This window comes from Melitaea cinxia, chromosome 14 (assembly GCF_905220565.1).
Source record: "Melitaea cinxia chromosome 14, ilMelCinx1.1, whole genome shotgun sequence".
Lineage (NCBI taxonomy): Eukaryota > Metazoa > Arthropoda > Insecta > Lepidoptera > Nymphalidae > Melitaea > Melitaea cinxia.
Genome location: NC_059407.1, coordinates 1,620,275 through 1,644,572, shown reverse-complemented (window position 1 = coordinate 1,644,572; position 24,298 = coordinate 1,620,275). Strand labels below are relative to the sequence as shown.

The 24,298-nt window shown below is 32.7% G+C and overlaps 1 protein-coding gene across 1 annotated transcript in view; it reads left to right on the top strand.

Annotated features, from left to right (window-relative positions):
* LOC123660016 (adenylate cyclase type 2-like) overlaps positions 1-12,300 on the top strand; it is a 113,977-nt gene extending 101,677 nt beyond the window's left edge. Inside the window, exons 12-24 of the mRNA XM_045595158.1 lie at positions 88-143; positions 218-379; positions 1,320-1,467; positions 2,278-2,361; positions 2,582-2,695; positions 3,214-3,380; positions 4,194-4,365; positions 6,354-6,419; positions 7,498-7,647; positions 8,819-8,920; positions 9,365-9,482; positions 10,298-10,442; positions 12,044-12,300. Coding sequence (XP_045451114.1) covers positions 88-143; positions 218-379; positions 1,320-1,467; positions 2,278-2,361; positions 2,582-2,695; positions 3,214-3,380; positions 4,194-4,365; positions 6,354-6,419; positions 7,498-7,647; positions 8,819-8,920; positions 9,365-9,482; positions 10,298-10,442; positions 12,044-12,158 — 1,599 coding nt within the window. The 3' untranslated portion in view covers positions 12,159-12,300. The remainder of the gene's footprint in view (positions 1-87; positions 144-217; positions 380-1,319; positions 1,468-2,277; positions 2,362-2,581; positions 2,696-3,213; positions 3,381-4,193; positions 4,366-6,353; positions 6,420-7,497; positions 7,648-8,818; positions 8,921-9,364; positions 9,483-10,297; positions 10,443-12,043) is intronic.
* The last annotated feature ends 11,998 nt before the right edge of the window (positions 12,301-24,298 follow it).

Genomic DNA, 24,298 nt, shown 5'->3' with positions numbered 1-24,298 from the left:
CTGCTATATTGATCTGATCTTAAAAATTGGAGATTTTATTAAATCGTTAAAAGGCTTATTTAAAATTATCTTGTATTTTCGTTTTAGAGTTTAGCAATGATCGAACAACATTTACTACCACAACGGACTTGCTGTGATTACAGGTAATTTAAATTAAATTCAAAATTTAACTTAGAAATTGCATTTTGGTCATAGTTTAAGATTTTGCAAATTTCAGCAATAACTCTGAGGGCCTTGGACGGATAACACTAGGATTTAAGAACAGAGAACAGGAAAGACAGTATAGGAATCAGGCGGACGCACAGTTTAAATATTACGTAGCTTGCGCCGCTGCCTTGTTTGTTCTGCTAGCCTTCATACAGTTGTTGACAGTTCCTAAGTAAGTATAATTTAATAAATGTAATTGGTAAATTTTATATAGAAACTCAGCTGATATTTATTTGCTAATCTTTAATAACTATTTTTTATTAATATGCCAAATAGAGATAGTTTTGTGACAACACTATTTAATTTATAAGGGAAATAATAATTTAAAAAAATCTATAGCCATTGCTTTGTTAAATATTACACTTTTTATGTTTAAGCTGAAAAAAGTTATCCTTCAAAATTATCCCTTTGTTTGTCGTCAAAGGAAATCTTTATTTTATCTTTCGGGTTTCAGAAGTGATGATAATGGTTATAGTTAAAAATCGTATGGTGCCATTATTTCCAAATCGTTAGTCAACAAATGTTTTTTCGGCTCTGAAATCTTTTACGCAACAGTATTGATTTCATTGACATTTTTATAATCTAAATTAATTTTAGCTGTGTCGTTGTATGATATGATGATTCTATTTTCTTCTATTAAAATATAGCCTACATCAATCATCATCACAACATCATGATGATAATATAACGTTAGAACTACTACCTACTGGTGAAATTTTTTTGAAATTATTTTAAAAGAAAATCAAATCTTCCCTCTATAAACCTATTTATGAATTCTTTGACAACCTAAAAAAAAAACTAAAGCACCGACACGGTAAGTCGGAGATGATCCCCGCTGGAACGGTCGATTTTTGATATGATATTAAAAAATTGTTTAGAATTTCCTAATGTGTGGGTAACACAAAAATAAATTGTACAAATTAAAAATAGTATGATGTCGTCTCCTGTCAAAGAATTCATTGTAATGTGAAACTTTGAATAGTTACGAGTGCTGTAAAGGACTCACCATAGACGGCACCACGGTCGCTGAGACCGAATATAAAATCACTATTTATGCTTTTGGAAGCCAATAACCGAAATTGATGAAAGAACGAAATAATCTTTTCTTACAGAAGTGTAATAATTTATGCATCGTTTGGTCCAACGTTGATCACACTTCTGGTCTTTGTCTACTTGTCGTGGTCGGACGGACGCGACGGGATTTTGCTCTCCGATGTTCCCGACGACTTGTATGTCGACAACTGCAGTAAGCCAGGACAAGTAGGTTCAATCATAGTGTAATAGATATGACATAATGTTGAAGTTAAACTTCTGTACGCACGCTCATTTTGGGGAGTAAGCTGGTGAATGCGTGACGAGAGCGTTACGAAAAGTGTGATCGAGTGAGGTGAACGGAACAAGAGAGAGAGGTGTGAGCACACATTATATTTCTCTCTTTCTCTCATAGGCAGTTACGTTTCGTATATCTAAGACACAGTGCAGGGCTATTGTGCAGAAGTTTGAGTTCAGTCGTGTGGTCTAAAGCACACTCGTTTTTTTGAATTTGATAAGCATATCATGATTAAAGTTCAAGTTCTGATTCAAATTAGCATCCTTTTAGAAAGTTGAAATCTTAAGCAAACATCGTTAGGGTTTTCAATACGAGTATATCAATTGCAATAATAATCGATTACGAAGATGTTTTTAAAAATAAAGAAACAACGTTATCGGTCAAAATCCAGAAAAAAAGTAAAATTCGAGATTTACCATATTTTTCAATTATCATTTTGAGTGTATCAGTGACGATGGGACTTTGGACACGTCTTAAGATCTTAATAATAATAATAATAATATATAAGTAGTTGTTATAATATATGTATCTATTATGTATTGGGCGGGCGGAGTGAAATTCAGTAAGATAATAATAATAATACCTTACCTTATAACATTTTTAATGGCTACGAATTTTTTAAAAGCTATATAATAACATTCCATAAAGTCATTGTTTTTTAATATCTCTTCTCTGTTGTCTATCATGAAATGTCGCGTTATTCTGATATTTGGCTCAACTTTAAGTGTTGCATTTTTCAGGTGGTAGCCAACAACTGTTACATCAGACTAACAATGTTTGTGATCTCCGTACTTCTCATTAGCACTTGCGCCGTCATCAATTTGGTAATTCACTTTATCGCTTGCTTTCTTGTTTTGATTAATTTTCTATAATTGACTTCTCGAACTTTCATTTATCGTTTTAATGTTAACATTTTTAGTTATAGCTTTCTTAGAGATAATTCTGTAATTCTGATATTGTAATGAAACAATTTTTTTTTTCGGATTTTATCGAGATTTATTATGTTTTTTAGACGTCCGACTTTAATTTGAATAAATTTTTCAGTTCCAAGCATACATTATCCAAGAATTTCCGTCTGAAAGCAGAAGTAATATTAGCATTTTGAATGGGACGGCTATCACTGATATGCCGCTTTATATCGACGTCGATTCTGCTCCTGTAAGTACTAAGTTTTACTATACACTCTTTAAAGATTAAAATTAAGTAATTATGACGACTCGCCGCAATTATTATTTTAAAAACTGCCGATATTTTGGCGACGTTGCAGAAGCACTCTCCATTTCGTGCAGTATAAGCGTTAATAGTGGCCGTGAAAGCTTGAAAAATCTAATAATATCTGTAGACTATCTAACTGAGATAGGGCACAGCATGAAATATTCAGCGCAAAATCTGGAGCAGCCCGACTGAGTGAGTACCTCGACCTTACAGAAGATCACAGCTAAATAATACTGTTTTCATGCAGTATTGTGTTCCTGTTTGAGTAAGGTGACCAGAGCTCCTGGGGATTGGGTATAGGGTCGGCAACGCGCCTGCGATGCTTCTGGTGTTGCAGGCGTCTATGAGCTACGGTAATCGCTTACCATCAGGTGAGCCGTACGCTTGTATGCCGACTTAGTTATATTCATAACTATTCAATCCATTTATAATTTTAATAGTTTTACCCGTTTTACTTTCAGAGCTACCTCTACAGTTCAGTACTAACTCTAGCCTCGATATCCGTATTTCTACGAGCGGGTTTTGTGCTCAAGTTGTTTCTGATGCTGTTGACGTTAATAGAACACATCACTCTGTTTGCATATGCGGAACTTTTTATTAAATATCAGATCCAGGACATTGATAACGAGTGAGTATTTACTCGTACATGTACGTGCTGTGTGGCTACGGTACTAAAGAATATAGCCACCCCCTCTCTTCCCGTGGGTGTCGTAAGAGGCGACTAAGGGATAACACAGTTCCACTACCACATTGGAACTTAATAAGCCGATCGATGGCGGGATAGCCATCCAACTGCTGGCTTTGAAACACACAGGCCGAAGACGGGCAGCAGCGTCTCGGTGCGACAAAGCCAGCGCTGCGGTCACCAACCCGCCTGCCCAGCGTGGTGACTATGGACAACACACATGAGCTCACGCCATTTTTGGCGCGAACTTGTGGAGGCCTGTGTCCAGCAGTGGACTGCAATAGGCTGGAATGATGATGATGATGATGATGATGTACAAGTTAGATCATTATCAAAAAATATCTTCTTTGCTTGATCTTTCCTCGCTAATAATAATCCTGATTGGATTTTAAGTTTTTTTTATTTATTATAGATGAACCAATAACGCAGGGTGACCTAGTAGTAACCTTACAGTGTTTGGTTTATTCATTCATTTATTTAATATTTGAAAAACACTACAAATATCAATACATACCATTATGGTAATGTCTATTCTGTTAAAAATAGGCTAACCTCATTAAACGAACAACGATAAAAATTGAATTTTAGGTCTAAAAGGAAAAAGCTTAGTAGACTAAGCATATATTGCTAATTGAAGCCAATTTCACGTGATATGAACATTGATAATTAACTACTTTTAGGATTTTCCACGACACTTCGTTTGTGGGTATTATTTAAAGAACAGTATGAAATCTTGCCAAAATAACTTTTTTACAGGTTTTCGACGCTCCCGTATGCCGCTAAAGCTGGTCTAGTGCTAGTATTCCTAGCTTTATTGTTACATATTCTAGACCGGCAGATAGAGTTCACCTCGAGAACGGACTTCCTGTGGAAAGATAAGCTGAAGTTCGAACAGGAAGAAGTGGAGACGATGAGAGGAATCAATAAGGTGTTGTAATTTTTCTTAAAATAAAAATAAGTAAATACTTCTTTAAGCGTATGAGGGTAAAATTTATTACGAATAAACGACAACGTTTTGATGAAACGGGAACGTTTTTGTCGATGGCGCTGGAACGGAAATCTAAAGCTTTAGATCTGTATAAATATAAACGAGACTTAAGAGTTTGCCAGAGAAGTTTCACTTCTGACATGTGTACTTTGTACGCACGCACTTTTTTTACTTTAAGGCCTATATCGTCTTTGTATGATATAATATATATTTACTATGTATATATATATATATATATATATATATATGTGTATTTTATATATGTAAGTGTTATGTATGTTTATTATTATTATATATTGTCTATTAGTACTTTGTTCGAGTATTCTAATTGCACACCAATCGTTTGTTTACTTCCTAACTGCAGTTTCTATTTCGTGTCCTATACCCAAAGGTTGTCTGGAAGAGATCGCTCTTTCAGCGATAAGACCGCCTTTGTACATCTTTCGTTTTATGTTTTTTTTTCTCTGTTGTTTCTTTTAATGGTGTACAATAAAGAGTATTATTATTATTATTATTACACGAACAGTACCCCGTTAGTGATAATAGAATCTATTTTTTTTTTATTAATATTAAAAATTTGAATACGAAAAATCCTTATTATGCTTAATGTAACCTCTACCTAACATTATCATGAATTAGATTAATTATATAAATAAAACGTTGACACACTACGCTGAATGACGTGGTTTATTTATTTTGTAAGTATTATGGATTGATATTTTCGTAGATTTCTTATCGTTTGCAGTTATCTTTAGAAGCATTTGTAAGAAAATTTTCATTTTATTTCTAACGTATTTTACGAAAGTTGTACGTATGCCGTGTCGGCGCCGCCTAAACACCGTTGATCGCAGGTTCGACTCCCGCTCGGAGTGGATATTTGTGTTTATACATTCTTGTTCCTTCTGGGTCTCCCCACCGTGCCTCGGAGAGCACGTTAAACCGTCGGTCCCGGTTGTTATCACGTACACCTGATAGCGATTGTTACTTATAGTAGGAAATATATCCGCCGACCCGCATGGAGCGGCGTGGTGGATTAAGCTCTGAGCCTTCGCCTACACGGGGAAAGAGGCCTATAGCAGTGGGATATTACAGGCTGAAGCAATCACGAAAGTTAATTAATCGAAAAAAGTCTTTTGTATTTTAATATTTATAAAAGGTAGTCACATAAATCGATATATGTGCTTTTCGCCAATATTCTCTATAGACTACATGTTCAATATCAATTTTTTTTTTCACACTTGCTCCGTCTCGTGTCAGGGAAACAGCCTTAAAAGCGGGAGCCGCAGCGGAAAAAGCTTAATGACTAAACGGCACAAATATTCGTCACTAAATCCAAATTACATCTTTGTGCCGTTTGCAGTCGAAGCACTTGGACCTTGGAGTAGCAGTGCTAAAATTTTTTTAAATGAAATAACACCTCGCCTTATTGCCTCCACTGGTGACAAGAGGGCTGGTGCATTTTTTGCTCAGAGAATCAGCATAGCGATTCAACGGGGAAATGCTGCCAGCATTCTTGGCACAATTCCACGCGGACATGATTTATACCAAAACTATCTGTAAATATTTAGTTCTTAAGTTGTGAATTGTAAATATGTATAATATTTTGTATAAATAAAATTATAATACTATTTTTTAATAATTCATGTAACGACGTAACCCTTTCTCAGATCAGTGATAGTAATTCATAACATATCAGAAAGTTAGCTTTTAATCTTTATAAATGCATTTATGTCCGAACAATCTTAATATTTATGCTTCGTAATTTATAAGCGACACGAATTTGCTATAAAAATTCATAAGGCGTTATTTCGAATGAAATTAAAACTTGTTAAAAGACTAACTTTTTATACTTCATTCACGCATTTTTTCATTAATATTATACTATCTTATATTTTAATGAAATAAAATAAAATATACTTTAATTTCAGATATTACTGGAAAATATTCTACCGGCTCACGTGGCTCAACATTTTCTGACATCTGTTGCATCCAAGGTATTGATATAAATTACTACCATTTTACCTGTCCAGCGTGGTGGCTATGGGTAAAACATGTGAGTGAACTTATGGAGTCCTATGTCCAGCAGTGGACTGCGATAGGCTGAAGTGACTACCATTTTAATTTTTTTTTATAAGATTTTCCTTCATTAATGAATACATGGTGATTTTTTTTACATAAGTTGATATTACAGCAGCTAGTCTTGTTTCTAATGATATATAATGTAGCACTTGCACTCTTCATAATCGTATGAAACACGGCTACGTCTTTTATATAAATGTTTCGTTTATAGAAGAGGTTTAGTAGATTTATTTAAAATAAATATTAGGTAATACACGCACAAAACGAAGCAATCGTTATTTCGAAAAAATGTTCAATATACAGAATGAATAAGTGGAGTATTAAATTAAATCTTGTACTCGTAATAATTCCTTGTACACTTTCTAATAAGATCTACTTTTGCCTATACCTAAATATGTCTCTAAGATCCACTTTTGCCTATAGGTATAATGTAAATAAATATGTCCTGAATGAAATCGATTCGATTATATCAATGGGTTAAAAAGAACATTATTTTTAAATTTTGCGGGTAACAGCGACTTATTTTAAATAAGGTTTCAGTCTTTTTAACCGACTTCAAAAAACGAGGACGTAACTCAATTCGACCGTATATAATTACATGTATTTTTTTTGTATGTTCGGGAATAACTTCGTCGTTTATGAACCGATTTTGATAATTCTTTTTTGTTAGAAAGGAGATATCCCAAGGGTGGTACTATGATAAGGAAATCAGGATCTGATGATGGCATCCCAGAGAAATCTTGGGGAACCTTCGAAAATAATAGTGGCGACTAGTGCGTTTGTTAATTTTTTTCGTCTACTTACGTAGTCGATGTAATTGACGTCGGTTTTTTTTCGTTTGCTAGCAAACACATTTATACTAGTTATTGTTCTTGTTTCTCGATAGGTTAAAAATATCATTATTTTTAAATTATAATGCGGGTAAAAACGACCTGTTTTAAATAAGATTTCCGTCTTTTAATACATTTATTTAGAGACGCATATGTCTTACAGGACGAGTTATACCACGAACGGTACTCTAGTATTGCTGTGATGTTCGCCTCCATCCCCAATTACAAGGAGTTCTACGACGAAACTGATGTCAACAAACAGGGACTCGAGTGTTTGAGACTACTGAACGAAATTATATGCGATTTCGATAAGGTATCAAATCATATCTGTTTGTATACATTAATTGAAGTAAAACTACTTTACGCTCTTGACTTGGGGATTAAGTTGGTGATTTAACGAGTGGGTTACGAAAATTGTGATCGGGCGAGGCGAACGGAAATTGAGAGGGATATATAAGTGAGGTGCAGCTAAAGAAGTTGTATTACAGTCGTGTGGTCTAAAGCACAGTCGTTTTTTATATTTATTGTACAGTTCATGGCTATTTAAAATATAAAATATATAGTCCATAGGTCGGAGACAAATTACGCTTCAGCCTGTAGTATCCCACTACTGGGCATAGGCCCCTTCCCCCATGTCGGAGAAGGATCAGAGCTTAATCCACCACGCTGCTCCAATGCGGGTTGGCGGATATATTCCCTACTATGAGTAACGATCGCTATCAGGTGTACATGATAACAACCGGGACCGACGGCTTAACGTGCTCTCCGAGGCTCGGTGGGGAGGCCCACTAGGACTGCACAAACACCCAGACCACGGCAAACATCTGTATGGCCAATACAAATGTTTGTCACGTGCGGGGATCGAACCCGCAACCGCCAGCGCAACAGGTACAATCCATGGCTGTGACCGCTGCGCCAACGCGGCGTCAAATTAACATGTCTTAAAAAACTTTTAAAAAGTTAGAAATATATTTTTATACTAAAACTTGAAACTACTGAAAAAGCATTATCGACTCGTTTTTAACCGACTTCAAAAAAAATATTTTTTTTATGTATGTTCGGGGATAACTCCGTCGTTTATAAACCGATTTTGATAATTCTTTTTTTGTTGGAAAGGAGATATCCCTAGTTTGGTACCAGGAAACTAGGATCTGATGATGGAATCTCAGAAAAATCGAGGGAAACTCTCGAGAACCCGCATAACTTTTTACTGGGTGTACGGATTGTAATGATTTTTAATTCAATCGAAAGCCGATGTTTATCATGTGGTCACATTTAAATTTCATCGAGATCTGATTACAACTTTTGGAGTAGTCTTTGATAATGCGTATTTACTTGACTATTTTTTCGTCTACCTACGTTGTATTACTGGTCGATATAATTGAAGTCGGTTTTTCTTCGTTTGCCTGCAAACACAATTATATTTTTAGGTTTTCTGGTTGTTAAATTATAATATCTAATATAAATTATATCTTTATCTAAAGCTACTTCTAAAGCCAAAGTTCAGTGGCATAGAGAAGATTAAGACCATCGGCAGCACTTACATGATCGCTTCGGGCTTGAGACCTGGGAAAGAGGAACAGATTGTAAGTAGCTTTGAAGAGAATTTTTATCGTAAAAGTACAACAAGAATGTTGAAATACGCCAATCTTACCATCTCAAGCAGTATTACGTATTAATTTATAACTATTACTTAAAATATTTCTGATGAAAACAAGAGTTTGTTATTCGAAATCGGCAAACAAGCGTACGGCTCACCTGATGGTAAGCGATTACCGTAGCCTATAGACACCTGCAACACCAGAAGCATCGCAAGCGCGTTGCCGACCCTATCCCAAATTCCAGGAGACCAGGAGATCTAGTCCCTTACTCACCAACAGGAACACAATACTGCTTGAAAACAGTATTATTTTGCTGTGACCTTCTGTAAGGTCGAGGTACTTCCCCAGTCGGGCTGCTCCATATTTTGAACAGGAAGTTTCCTGCTGTGCCCTATCTGCGTTAAAATTTATATTTATATAATTTTTCAGGATGGCAACAGCAAGGAAGAGCACACAGTAGCCATACTGGTGGAGTTCGCAATCGCTCTCATGACTATACTCGATCAAATCAATCGCGAGTCCTTCCAGAGGTTCAAACTGAGGATAGGTGAGAGAAGAAAATAATTTTTGACACTTATTTTAAAGCTAAAGCTAAAATTAAATTGGAAAACTCAGAAGATAATTTTGATATTTAGTACAGAAGACTATAATTATAAAAATGTAATTTTAATTTCTTAAAGAAGAAAAAAAAAACATTCTGCTTTAGACCACACGACTGAAGTAAAACTTCTGCACAATAGGCCTGCATTGTGTCTTAGATATACGAAACGTAACTGGCTATGAGAGAAAGATAATGTGTGCTCACACCTCTCTCTCTTGCTCCGTTCGCCACACTCGATCGCACCTTTCGTAACGCTCTCATCACGCATTCAACAGCTTACTCCAAATCAAGCGTGCGTACAGAAGTTTTCCTTCAAAAAGTGTATTCAGCAAACTTTAATAGGCTTATAAGTGAAGCTAAGTTCACAGCCAAGTTTCTTCTATTAAGAATTTGGTCACCAATTCTTCACTTTTGTCCGGTGGACATAAGAGTCACAGAGTCCTTCTAATCATAATTACACATAATAAACAGCAGACAAATTCACAAGTCTAAACAATTTTTTTCTAGTATTAGAGAAAATATTTAAAGAAAAACAAAAACAAAAACAGATAATCTAAGTTTGCCTGGACGAAATCGCTATTGAGCGATCCGTCTCATTGTGCATTATACTCTTTTTTCTTTACAATTCTGTATTAAATTACTCTATGTGGTAAATAAAATAAATAATATATTCAATAGTATCACATATGAGATGAAATAATAATTAAATTCGTAATATTTTTCTAAAATAGTTTTAAAATAAACACACGGCTATCCACCAGGTCTGAGCCACGGTCCCGTGATAGCCGGAGTGGTGGGTGCGCAGAAGCCACAGTACGATATTTGGGGCAACACGGTCAATGTCGCCTCTCGTATGGACTCCACGGGCCTCATGGGCCGGATACACGTCACCGAGGATACCGCTAAGTATGGATAACGTGTCTTTTATATATAGTGTGGCTACGGTACTAAAGAATTTAGCTACCCCCTTTCTTCTCGTGGGTGTCGTAAGAGGTGACTAAAGGATATAAAGTAGTCTAAGAAAAACATAAACCATATCTAATGCTAAATAAACGAATCAAATAACGCCATCTATCGACAATGATCTACGTTGGCGTTATTAGAAAACGTCGTCGTCTATCAAAACCCTATTGGGTTCAGATACGAGCGGCAGAATTGGCGTTACGAGAAACGTAACGAGTGTTCAGTGGATATTACCCCTCATATATTTTCATGTACTGTGTGGCTACGGTACTAAAGAATATAGCCACCCCCTCTCTTCCCGTGGGTGTCGTAAGAGGCGACTAAGGGATAACACGGTTCCACTACCACCTTAGAACTTAAAAATCCGACCGATGGCGGGATAGCCATCCAACTGCTGGCTTCGAAATACACAGGCCGAAGACGGGCAGCAGCGTCTTCGGTGCGACAAAGCCAGTACTGCGGTCACCAACCCGCCTGCCCAGCGTGGTGACTATGGGCAAAACACATGAGTTCACGCATTTTTGGTGCGACCTTGTGGAGGCCTATGTCCAGCTGTGGACTACGATAGGCTGATGTGATGATGATGATGATGATCTTTTATATAGTACGAAATGATTTAGGAACTTTTTTCCCTTTTAAATATAAGATTTGATTTAATAATAATTTTATATATTATATTCAAAAGAGTAACTTCGGAATTTCTTGCCGATTCTTATCTGCAGAATCTACCTTCCGAATCTGTGGTAGCTTCACTTTTAAAAATAATAATCACTTTAAATTTTTAATTTGTAAAATGACGATTGGAAAGTGCTCTTGAGGCCTATTTGAATAAAGTTGTTGTTGATTTTGTGTTCAACAGTGTTCAAATTTTTTTATTGCTTTAGATTGCTACCAAAGAAGTTTCACTTCTGACATGTGTACTTTGTACGCACGAATTATATATATATATATATATATATATATATATATATATATATATATATATATTCTCTAGGTCTCTAGGTCGGCTTAATTTATCACTTGATAACATTGTTGTTACATGAAGGAACTGTTTCAAGTTTTTTATTTTGTTCCATGTTATCAAATATAGATTTCGAAATGTAATAGCAGTATTAAAATACAATTTAAAAAAAAGTATGTCGCGACTGTAGCTAACATTTTAAGTACGATTACCGTGACATTTTAATATATCTTGGTTTGCCGTGTATTTCTTTTGAAGTTTACTTCTTAAAAATCGATTTTCATATAAGGCTCCCGGAATTAAAAGAAAACGAGGAGTAAAATTAACTGAACGAATGACCTCGTTACGTTTTTGTTAACGCCATCTGTTGTTAACCCAATAGTGTTCCGATAGATGGCGTTATTTGAATAATATAGTATTAATATTTTTCTTAGACTAGTCTAACTAAGCCTTTTTGTGCCTATTTAGACAGTTGATTTGAAGGAGTAAACTCCTGTCGTGCGTCGGAGCTGACACACACACTTTTTTTTGATTTTGATTTTGATTTTTTATATTTTCATTTTTTATATTTTTTATGTTTCAGAGTTCTCATGAACGCAGGTTACACATGTGAGTGTCGCGGACCTACGTTTGTCAAGGGCAAAGGAACGTTAATTACGTATTTTGTGAAAACGCCAAACATTGGAGGTGGACTATGATGAGATAAAATTACTATAGTTGAAATTATTTCTCTTTGTATTACTTTACTATGAAAATTGTAAATGCTTTAAACTATCACAAAGCCCTACATCTTAAGCTTTGTGAATATAAAATATTTCTGAATAAATGTGTTTAATAATACATATTTTTAATAATAAAATTAAATACGTGTACGACAATATAGAATTTTTTTGAATTATTTTATCAACTTGTAGTATTTATATTTTACGATTCTAGACTTTTGAAGTTAGTTCTTTCAAGGCCTAAGAACTGTCATTTGTAAATATAATTTATGAAAATGTTTTATATTATACTATTCTGAGTGTAATATTGGTGCTTATTCTGATGTCACAAATCATTACAACTACTATATCAAATTTATATTTAGTTTAACTAGAAACGTTAGTTACAATTCAAGTACTGAAGTACTCCAATATGTATCCATATCTATATAATTCATCTGTCTCTGGTTTTTGCTTATTAGCGGTAGGGATTTTGACGCTATTTTTTTGAGTTACGCTATTTTTTTGGAGTTACGCTATTTTTTTGGAGTTACGCTATTTTTTTTAGTTACGTCAAAAGTGTCTCTTGTAAGCAAAACCAGATATATAAAACTAAAAGTGACCGTAAAGTGGACTATACCAATAATTTAGCATTCAATATAATAATGTCGATTTAATAAATAATCAAAATTGCTATTTATTATTTTATTCTTTACATGTTATATTGTAATACAATGAACTTTAAATTTATAATTTTAGTATAGTTATAGGCAATTTATTTTTAGAATAAAGTATTATTAATAGTTTGCGTTGTGATTTTAATATTTATTAATAAATTGAATATGTTCACGCTGAGAATAGATAAATGAATTGTTTCTACACAAATATTATTTTAAGTTAGTAATAAAATTAAAATAAAAAAAAACACGCCAATGTGTTTATTTAAAACATAAGCTGTACAATTTTGATTTAATTAAGTCCAATGTGTTTGTTTTACGAGTATCAATTCTAAAAGTTGACGCGGCTTTACCAATATTTGATATTACAGATAACTAATAATAAGAATTATTTGCTTTATAATGTAATTGTAGAAACATATAGCTATCTCTGTCTCGCTCTTAAGAAATGTGTGTAAAAGAGACGGATAGAGATTGTCTGAACATGCTTAATTACGTCACGGCACTTGATACAGATAACACAAGCGCAGTGTACGAATGTGTAAGTGATTCTATATTTAAATTAGTTCAATGACACGATTATAACAGAAAAGACAACAATATTATTACTTCATATAAAGTTTGTAAGGATATATTATACTAAATAAAATAACCTTAAAATGAATAAAAAGTTTATCTAATAAAAAAAAAAACATGAAGAATTTATTATAAATAGTTAAATTAATATTTGCATTTAACAAAATTATTTTTGTAAATACCTTTTAAATTAGATATTTAATTATTGAGCGATATCCAAGACAACATATTATGATAATAGATTTTGTAAGCGTTTTACTTTAATATTAAGATTGAATGAATCATTTGAACTAACACAGCGCCCTTACAAAGGAGATATCCAAGAGATATCTGTCAAACTGTGTTTGAGTGGATAGAACATGTCAAATAGTTTTGTAAGCGCCAGTAATGTTTCTATGTAATTGAATAAGGTTCTCAAAAGGTTAAATATTTATTAAAGTTGTTTTGAAGTAAAACTTCTTTACGTACGCTTAACTTGGTTAGTAATCAGGTGAATGCGTGACGAGATCGTTACGAAAAGTGTGATCGGGCGATGCAAACGGAGTAAGGGAGACAAGTGCGAGCACACATTTTATTTCTCTCTTTCTCTCATAGCAAGTTACGTTTCGTATATCTATGATATAGTACAGGTCTATTGTGCAGAAGTTTTACTTCAGTCATGTGGTCTAAAGCACGTTTGTTTTTATTTTTTGTGTGTCCAATTGATAATATCACGTATCATTTGAAAGATAAAGTAGATTTGGTTAACAACTTAAAGAGTTAGTAAGTTAAGGTGTGCGGTTATGTATAACTAACAATCAGTCGAACAAAGATGAGACTGAGAAGGAAATCAAAACCGAATATATATATATATATATTTTTTTTTTTTTTGATAAATCTTGTAGTATCTAGATTTTTAATATCACATGAAGAAATATGATTTGAATGACATATACGATAATTGACTAGCCCGTTGGCGCAGTTTGTAGTGACCCTGCTTTCTGCTCCGAGGGTTGTTGGTTCGATTCCCACCCCGAGTCTGGTTGTAATATAAATATTTATTTATATATGTATTATCTATAAGTATGTTTATCTAAAAAAAAAATATAGCTATACCAGTCGGCTGTTACCTATAACACAAGCATTGAGTTGCTTACTTTAGGAACAGACGACCGTGTTTGTATTGTGTAGATATTTATTTATTTATTTATTATTTATTTAATTTAAATGCCCCTTAAATCTATCATTGACAATATAGCTTTAATTATTTTGATTATAATTGTTTAAAAAAACATAATTTATTTGATTGTAGTTTTATCGAATGTTATATCACGATTTTATGTTATCTATTTTTAAACGTTTTTCTTAACAATTATAGTATTAACAATATTATAATGTAGTGACAAATACTTGCTCATCGGTGTTTATGTATGTAAATAGATATATGTAACATATATTATCAATGTTATATCAAGAGTTTTGAACATAAACTATAATACACAAATATTATTTTGAAAATTTTAAGTATTAATAAAAATCTCGAAAGGAAAACTTTGTTTCTTTTTACACCAAAATTTTCCATACTATAATAAAAACGATATTATCAAATTATTTAATGTCAAGTTTGATACATCGCCAATTTCACGCTACCATTTTTGACGTGTATCTCATTCGACGGGCGGCGGCGGAATGGATTTGAATTTCGAATACGAGGCGTTTAATTGGTAATTGCCGGTTCCTCGACCACCTACGTTCCGAACATTGATTTATTTCTTAGCAACGCCTCGGAATATAGAGTATTGTTTATCTATACTTTATTTGGTATTATGACCTCTATGTTAAAATTCATTCGCTTAATTGAATTGCACCCATACATGACACGCTTATTAAATTAAGGCTGTCGATTTTATAGGAACTGTCATCGTTGTAATGGGTTGCAATTAATACAAACGATATCAGCTTTAATTGTTTTTTGAAGTAGCACTTACACTATATTTAAAACAAATTATAAATTAAATTGTTTTAATTTTTTTTTTTTATTATATTGATGCAATATCAATTATAAAACAAAATTGCACATTAAAAATATTTAATTTTATAACGGCTTTAAGATTTTTAGCAGATAAAAGACGTTTAAATGATGACTATATTTAAACGAAATTATAAATTAAATTGCTTTTTGGAGTATACTCCTTAATAATCTATTATCATATAAGGTTTCCGGTATGAAAATATCATTATTACAGCCTATACAGTCCACTGCTGGACATAGGCCTCCACGAGTTTACGCCAAAAATAACGTGAACTCACGTGTTTTACCCATAGTCACTACGCTGGGCAGGCGGGCTGGCTTTGTCGCACCGAAGACGCTGCTGCCCGGCTTCGGCCTGTGTGTTTCAAAGCCAGCAGTTGGATGGTTATCCCGCCACCGGTCGGCTTTTTAAGTTCCAAGGTGGTTGTGGAACCTTGTTATCCCTTAGTCGCCTCTTACGACACCCACGGGAAGAGAGGGGGTGGCTATATTCTTTAGTACCGTAGCCACACAGCACATGAAAATATATGAGGAGTAAAATCCACTGAACACTCGTTACGTTTCTCGTAACGCCATCTATCTGAACCCAATAGAGTTCTGATAGACGACGACGTTTTCTAACAACGCCATCGTAGATCATCGTCGATAGATGGCGTTATTTGTTTCGTTTATTTACCATGTGATATGGTTTATCTTTTTCTTAGACTACCTTTTTTGTGCATATTTAGACAGTCGAACTCAAGGAGTAAATTCCAGTCGTCCGTCAGAACTGACATACACACATACTTTTGTTATAATGCTAATTGCATTATAAAACAAAACTGGTTGTTGAATAAAAGTGTAATTTTGTATTAACTAATTAATCCTCTTGTTGAGTAAGACTTTGTCGGGCGCCGTAAAATTTTTGGCCGGTAATAAATGCTGAAATGTTTGTAAAGTTTACTTTTGGTTTAGGAATAATTCTGCCAATTTATAAAAATTTGATCGAAGGTTGAAAGTAATAGAAGAATAGAAACATAAACATTTTTAGTATGCGCTTGAAAATAAAGTAAGGAGTAAATTTAATTTTAACTTAATTTAATACTGAAATTATGCAAAAGTTTAGTAGCTAATTTTCACTGATAAAAATTTATATTACTGTTTAATAATGCAAATATATATTAAATCACTCATGAATAACAAAAGAAAATTCCTTTTTGTACCAAAAATAAAATAAAATAAGGCATGTACCATCTTTTACTCTTAAAATTAATCACTTGCAACGGAAGATTAAATTCACATTACAAAATTGATTTTCAATATTTCATTATGTATTAAATTTATTTACTTATATAAAAATAAAACAATTTTTTTTGTGAAGGAAATTTTAAAAATACTTTTAAACTGTCATTTTAAGCACGTATTTCATGCAAGATATTACCAATTTTGTATTGAAACACAATCTATTTTCTTAGAAAGAGTAACTGTGGAGCTTATTAGTTCTTAAATAAAGATTTAATAAAAAAATATAAGTTATATTTAATAAAAAAATAAATAATAAGTAACAAACCAATTTAGAATTTACATTCGTAAAAAAATTCTAATCACGCACTACATATTATCGTACGATGTATAATAATCGTAGACATACAAAACGCATGAACTTGTCAAAATGTAGATTAATTACTGTAGTTAACATGAGAACATTCATATCGGTTTTAATTATAGAACCGATATAATTACGTTTGAACTAATTAACGGTTTCGCTAAATCTATGGATTTTAAAGGTTAATCGTGGTCGAGTTTTATTAATTTAGATCGGTATCGGCTCTGTGTTTGTAAATGAAAGTGTGTGAAAGTTGTGATTTTATGTTTATCATATCTAAACGTTATTTTACTTAGAGGTTGATTATTGAAATAGAACCGAGAGAATTCGATCCGGAATCACTCACTCACACTTCAATTCGTAAAATTTTCGGATTATATTTGACCAATCGCTGGATTTTCGGGATCGACTAAAATGAAAGAGAAATATGTTAAAGCTATTCTATAGCTTTTCTCGTGCACAAACTCTAGAACATCCAACAACTATTTGCGTGACTTAGTGAATACATGATTCGACACAACGAATATTTACGTTCATTTTTTTTTTCAATTCTTTACCACCACGTAGATAGGCGCCTTTTTTCGATGCAGATATATTAAAATATGTTCCTACTGCCACAACACAAACAGTTCCAAGCTCGTAGTGTCACATCAGAATATTATAAGTACACAACATAGGTGACGTTACACCTACCTACACATTAACCCATCGTACACGGGTAGCGGCACCACGGCAGTCGACGATATTTATTTATTTATTTATTTATTATAAATAAATAAATACGATATTTATTTATTTATTTATTATAAATAAATAAATAAATAGCGTTACGGTAAATAAACGACGTTACGATTTCTTTATGTGGCTTTATCGTGGCACGAACTCGTACATAGACGTACTGCCACACATCATACATCGAATATGTCGCTATGTGGCACGAAGTCTATATACATGATACAGGATATCCAGGCAAATAATACTGAACTCACAAAGAATCTTGTGTTCCTATGGTGAGTAAGGCAGAGAAAACACCTGGGTATCTGTTGTGTCAATAGTGTTTGGTAGGGTAGACATATTGCTTGCGAGCGCTTACCATGAGATGGACCAATAAAAGAAAAGAAATATGCTACCACTAGGCAAATACCTGATTTTTCAAATGTCGATACACGCATTATGAACGTGTTTTTAAAATGTCAAACCACACACATATAAATTAGAATACGACATTGCTAGGTAATTAATATAACGCAAATTATATTATATTTAGTTTTCTTAATTAGATCTGACTTACTGACTGGTCTAAAATCTGGAGCAGCCTGACTGGGTAAGTACCGCGACCTTACAGAAGACAACAGCTAAATGATGCCGATACTTGTTTGCCGATTGCCGACAACTAGTTGTATAATAAAAAAAAAAAAAAAAAAAAAAAAATATATATATATATATATATATATATATATATATATATATATATATATATATATATATATTCAGTTTTGTATATTAGACAATTTGTTTTACTAATTTCATATAAAGTCTCATTTGATAAACTAAGATTAAAAAAACATAACTCTAAAATTGTCATTTAGAAATATTTAACAATATTCATGACTGTATAAAATATGAACTTTCTTCACTACAATAGTGCATCGCATAAGCCCACGGTAATATATGTCGCATTCAATGATAAAGTATAACAAGCCAGTACCAAGATTATGACCGGAAGTCTGGCCGCAGTACACAAAGGGTCTTGAATTATTGCAGGCCACTTATTCGGTTATGACGAATCATCTCATATATTATTAGTATAATAATGGTCAAAGAATATTTGGAAATATTTATTCGTTTTAATTCGTTTTTTTAGTACGGTAAAACAATTTTCAAAAAATCTTGTATTTTTGTAATTGTAAGGTAATTAGATACATTAACAATAAATGCTTAAAAGACAATCAAATCAAATTCTTTAAATGATTATTTAATTACATTTTTTTAAATAACAATCAACTATTGCAATTAAATTTGTCTTGACCTGAAATGAAATATGAAAATGAGAGAATAAGAGATTAATGGTATAATAATTTGAAGTGTAGATTTTTTTCTTATAAACTTGAATATATTTCTTGGATTTCAATGCTAAAAATAAAATAAATTCTTGCTATGCAATAATAATTTAGTGAAATTGTATGGTAATGCAATGTGCAAAAATCAAATGAAGCTAACCATAATATTACTAACAAAATTTTGCGTGTAACAGTTTTTTTTTTTGCCATAGACTTATATTATGCAACGTCAATCAATATAGCTTAGTCAATTAGAAAATTTCAATGACTCAGTTCTTCTTGTCCTCAACGAGCTTTCGTTAGCTTAGGCATTAAAATTGACACCTTATTTAATATATTCTCTATATTCCATGGGGGTCTAGGACAATGCGGTCTGCGGTTTGTAATCCGAGATTAAGAGCCTGGCTCCTGGTGTTACTATGGCGCTTTATTGCTCCAGCAGTTATGCCATAACTCCTTGACTAATTGGAAGATCGGAGATCACCTAATCGCTTTACTGCAAAGAGGCGTAGTAAATAATTTACAGTTGGAAATTAATTGGGATTAAGGTTTTGTCACAATATTTTCTCGGTTGCTCTGTTGGTTTTATTATATTTTAACAGCAAGTCACATTCGTTTTCTCTTACCTAGAGTTCGTTACTGCTCCTTTGCTATACGGTACGATTAAATAAAGTATACTTACAATTTATCGTGTTAGAGGCATCTTGCTTAAAACAGGAGCAACTCAACGGAGGTAATAGAGAATACAAGTTGGAAAAGTTACGAAATATTAGTTAAATACTGTGATAACTATTAAGAAGAAAATATAATAAAAAATTGCATTATATATAATATTAACAGTATGATTATGTAATACTTTTAACATAATGCATAATATTACTAACATTTGTCATAAAAATATTACACAATTATGTAATAAAAACAGTTACAAAATCACTTACTCTTTTGTTTACTTACATTTTACCGTTTTTTCATTAATAGTGATATTACATTGACAACCACAGATGTCAATTCTCAGCTTCGATGATAAAATGATAAAACAATTAACACAACGTCACATATTAACTCGCATCACACATAACGAACATCAACATGCATGTTAATACAATCTACCTGTAATTAATTTCACGATCTGTGCCAGCGAAAGGGCACTGATTTTTAACCTGTATCGATATGATATATTACCGCCTCACTGTGTTCGAACGTGAAATTAAGTATCATCAATTCGAGTCCAATCATTCAGAGTGATCTTTTTTTTCTTACGTTTTTAAAAGAATTTGTTTGAGGAATAAATATGTCAGTTAACGAACAAGTTGGTGAGTTTGCGGTTTCTTTATCGATGGAATATTTCTGCCTTTTTTTATTGTTATATTTGTTTTATTGTTGCAGAATTGACTTAATTTCTTTTGTTACTTTCTGTATCTGCATGATGCAAACACAAATTTAAAGACTAGAACGTATATCTATTGACACTTATAAACATATTTTTATATTATGAGTCATAAACCACAATTTTGCCAGTCGGTTTCAGTAGCCAACACTCCAACCCGGTGTTAATCTTATAATATAAAAGTTTAATTTGAAAATACTTATCTCTCTCATCACAATATCGTCTATATCTATTACCATTAACGAGTTCAAAGTTGACATTAAGTAATTATATCGAAATATAGTTTTTTTTTTTTGTATTAACTCTTAGGGATGTGACTTTGTTGTGTAGGGCTTGCAGCACACTTGTGATAAGTATCCGTAGGCCACGGTAACCGCTTGCTGCACTAATGGTATAAAAAAAACTGTAGCCTATAGGGAAGCTTAAATCAATTTATTTCTTACGTGTGTGAACGAAAGTATAATATTATTTTCTAAGGTCTTTTACCAGAGATTAATACTTCATTACGTATACAAAAATAAAAACTAGCGTATGTTGCTCACAATATTTTAAAGTCATTGAAGGTTGATTTAAAAGTTAGGATGATAAAAAACAATTACAAAAACGAACACAACAATTTCGTATTTCGTAAGGCGATTCTTAAAATTATTTCGAACTGTTATACTCGCCTAAATACTCCTGGTATTTAATTAAAATGCCAACAAAAAACTATATTTTATAGTTTCGGTAATTGATACAATTAACTTTTAAAATCCGATAAATTTTTTAACACTCCTAACTGTTACATTTCTAATAGATCGTTTGAAGCTACAATTATTTTAAGATGGACGATGTTTAATTGGAATATGTATAAATAATGTTTTGACTGCTCCCTTTTTAACTAGCCTTTGTCATAATGACAAACCGTAAGCTAGACACGACAGTCGCGCGACAGTAATATCGCATTATTTCTTACGAAGAGAATTTGCGACACGTAGAATTATTTCTCTTTTACCAAATGTTCACAAAGCCTATGTTATATAAATAATAATAATTTAATCCGATTTGCATGCTGTTACTTCTAAAGTATTGGCTTAACTTTTAAAAAAGAAATGCTTTGGAGTACAAAAATACGTTACGATTGTTTGTCTCAATAGTAGTCTTAAGATTACGTTTCATTGTGAAGTCTCCTTTATTTGCAATTTGTTGTTATTCTCTCAATTTTTCCTTCGAGTGATATTTTTTAATGTTATAAATAAGTTGACCTATACTTTCATTTTTTTTAGGATCCGTTTAATTCCAATTATCCGTTCCAATTAAAAAAAAATGTTTGTGTTAGTGTTTACGGACTCCCTGCTTTATTTTTGTAACCATCTTTAGCCTACAATATTTTTTTGTACTTGTCTGGTATATAAAGACTGTATGTATAGCTTTATGTTTTTTGTACAAGTAATAATAATAAAACAAGATGTCACTTGAACAATTACAAATATTTTTTATAGAAATTATTATTATATTATTTTTATTTTATTTTATTATTTTATTATTATTATTTTATTATTTTTATTATTAAAAATCAATGTGTGTAGGTTTATTTTATTATATTTATATATTATGCACTAAATGAACTGAACATTAATCGATACGTATCGAAGCGAGGTGTTCAATTTCAGATTTTGGATTCCTTTTAAAAGTCAATGTTTATGGCATCGCTTATTGCTAATTTGGTAAAATTTAACGTTAAATCTTGCATTGTTTTGTGTCAAGTTTACCATTATATTTTATGGATATATTAATAATACAATAAGTGTTATTTTAAAATATGGAAAATGTACAAATTTTAGTATGAAATGTCATCAAAGAGTTAGTCATACATTTTAACCCAAAAGAATCGGTGTTATTGTAATTTTTACAAAGAAAATGAGAACTAAGTAATTGATTCAATCTAGCCCTGGTATAAAATTTCACAAATAGCAACTATTCTGTCAGTATGTATACCTATAATAATTCTTTTTCATAATATAACTTAATAAAATAATAATGCATTCGCGAATTATTCATCAATGCAGCAATATAGTTTATTTGCTGTAACTCTTTTGCTATTTTTGTCATAAATAATTGATTAGCTCCTGCAAAACTAACGTTTATTATTTGCCAAGAATAAACTGTCTACTTTAATTATTTAATAACATGTTGATTGTTAGTAGGTAGGTATGGACTTTGTTTTTTTTTTATTTGTAAGATTGCCGGTGTAGGCTGGATTAGGATTGCGGAAAACCGGGATGTTTGGCGGGAGCTTCGGGAGGCCTATGTCCAGCAGTGGATTGCAATGGGCTGAACTGAACTGAAGGTATAGTTTGACCCGAAACTATCCACTACAAACAACGAAATTTCCCAATGCAGGATGCATCATTTCGTAGACGAATAGTCAAAGTACAATCCACCACACTGCTGTACTAACGATTTGTTGCGTATGAAATATTAGGAGGGTCCATATACTCACATTTGTAGTAGTAATTAAGTCTCACCTTTTTCATTTCTTATTATTAGTGCGTTCTCTACATATATACAAACAAATTTCTTCTTTAAATAATTTTAATTTATCTACTCAATTTTAGATAAATATTTTTAAGATTGTAGTTAATGACACTTGACTTCTTTTTTGACCTGAGTAGTAATTAATTAAAAATAATGTACATACCAGTTACTATGAATGTTATAAATTATACGCTTCAGCCTATAATATCCCACTACTGGACATAGGCCTCTTTCCCCATATAGGAGAAGGATCAGAGCTTAATCCACCACGCTGCTCCAATGCGGGTTGGCGGATATATTCCCTACTATGAGTGACGATCGCTATCAGGTGTATATGATAATAACCGAGACCGACGGCTTAACGTGCTCTCCGAGGCACGGTAGGGAGACCCACAAGGACTGCACAAACACCCAGACCGAGGCAAACACCTATATGGCCAATACAAATGTTTGTCATATGCGGGGATCGAACCCGCAACCACCAGCGCAACAGGTATAATCCATGGCTGTGACCGTTGCACCAACGCGGATCAAATTATAATTATAAACTAGTTATACATTAATCTCAAATAACGGAGAATTTACTATTACTACTATTGTATAGGCAACACGTAAATTATATATTGATAAATAAAGCTTATTTACATTACACGACATTCAAGAAAAGTCTTACCCGGACGTGTATATCATTTTTAAAGGTCAGTTGAAACGATAAAAAAAAACTTACCCCGTTTTAAGAGCCCAATTGTTTTAACAAAATATCGTCTCACGGACGCATTTTTCAGCGTCAAAATAAGGTTATTATCTCATGGGATACGGCTTAAGTGAATTTATTTGTTCATTCATGTATAAAGTAACAGTTTTTTCTTATTCGCCGGTTTAAATTATGTCCTTCGTTTTATATGTGTATCGATATTGAAATATACGAGAATGGGAGATACGAGTGGTGGTTTATTAAAGGTTTATTACGTAGTGCACTAGACGTACCTTGCGGTTGCACCCGCGTCAACGTTTAAACTTTATTTTATTGCTTTATTGTAAAATTCGGTTACCATGCATAAAAGCAAGTTTTTTTTAATGTAAATAGATCGGAAAACAAGCGTACGGCTCACCTGATGGTAAGCGATTACCGTAGCTTACAGACGCCTACAACACCAGAAGCATCACAAGCGCGTTGCCGACCCTATCCCCAGTCCTCCCAGGAGCTCTGTTAATCACTTACTGCATTTTTATTAGCCTATAGAAATTAAATTAAAATGAATTTATTTGAAGTTTTATTATAATACGAGTATTGTGTGAATCAGACCACACTAGGCGATAC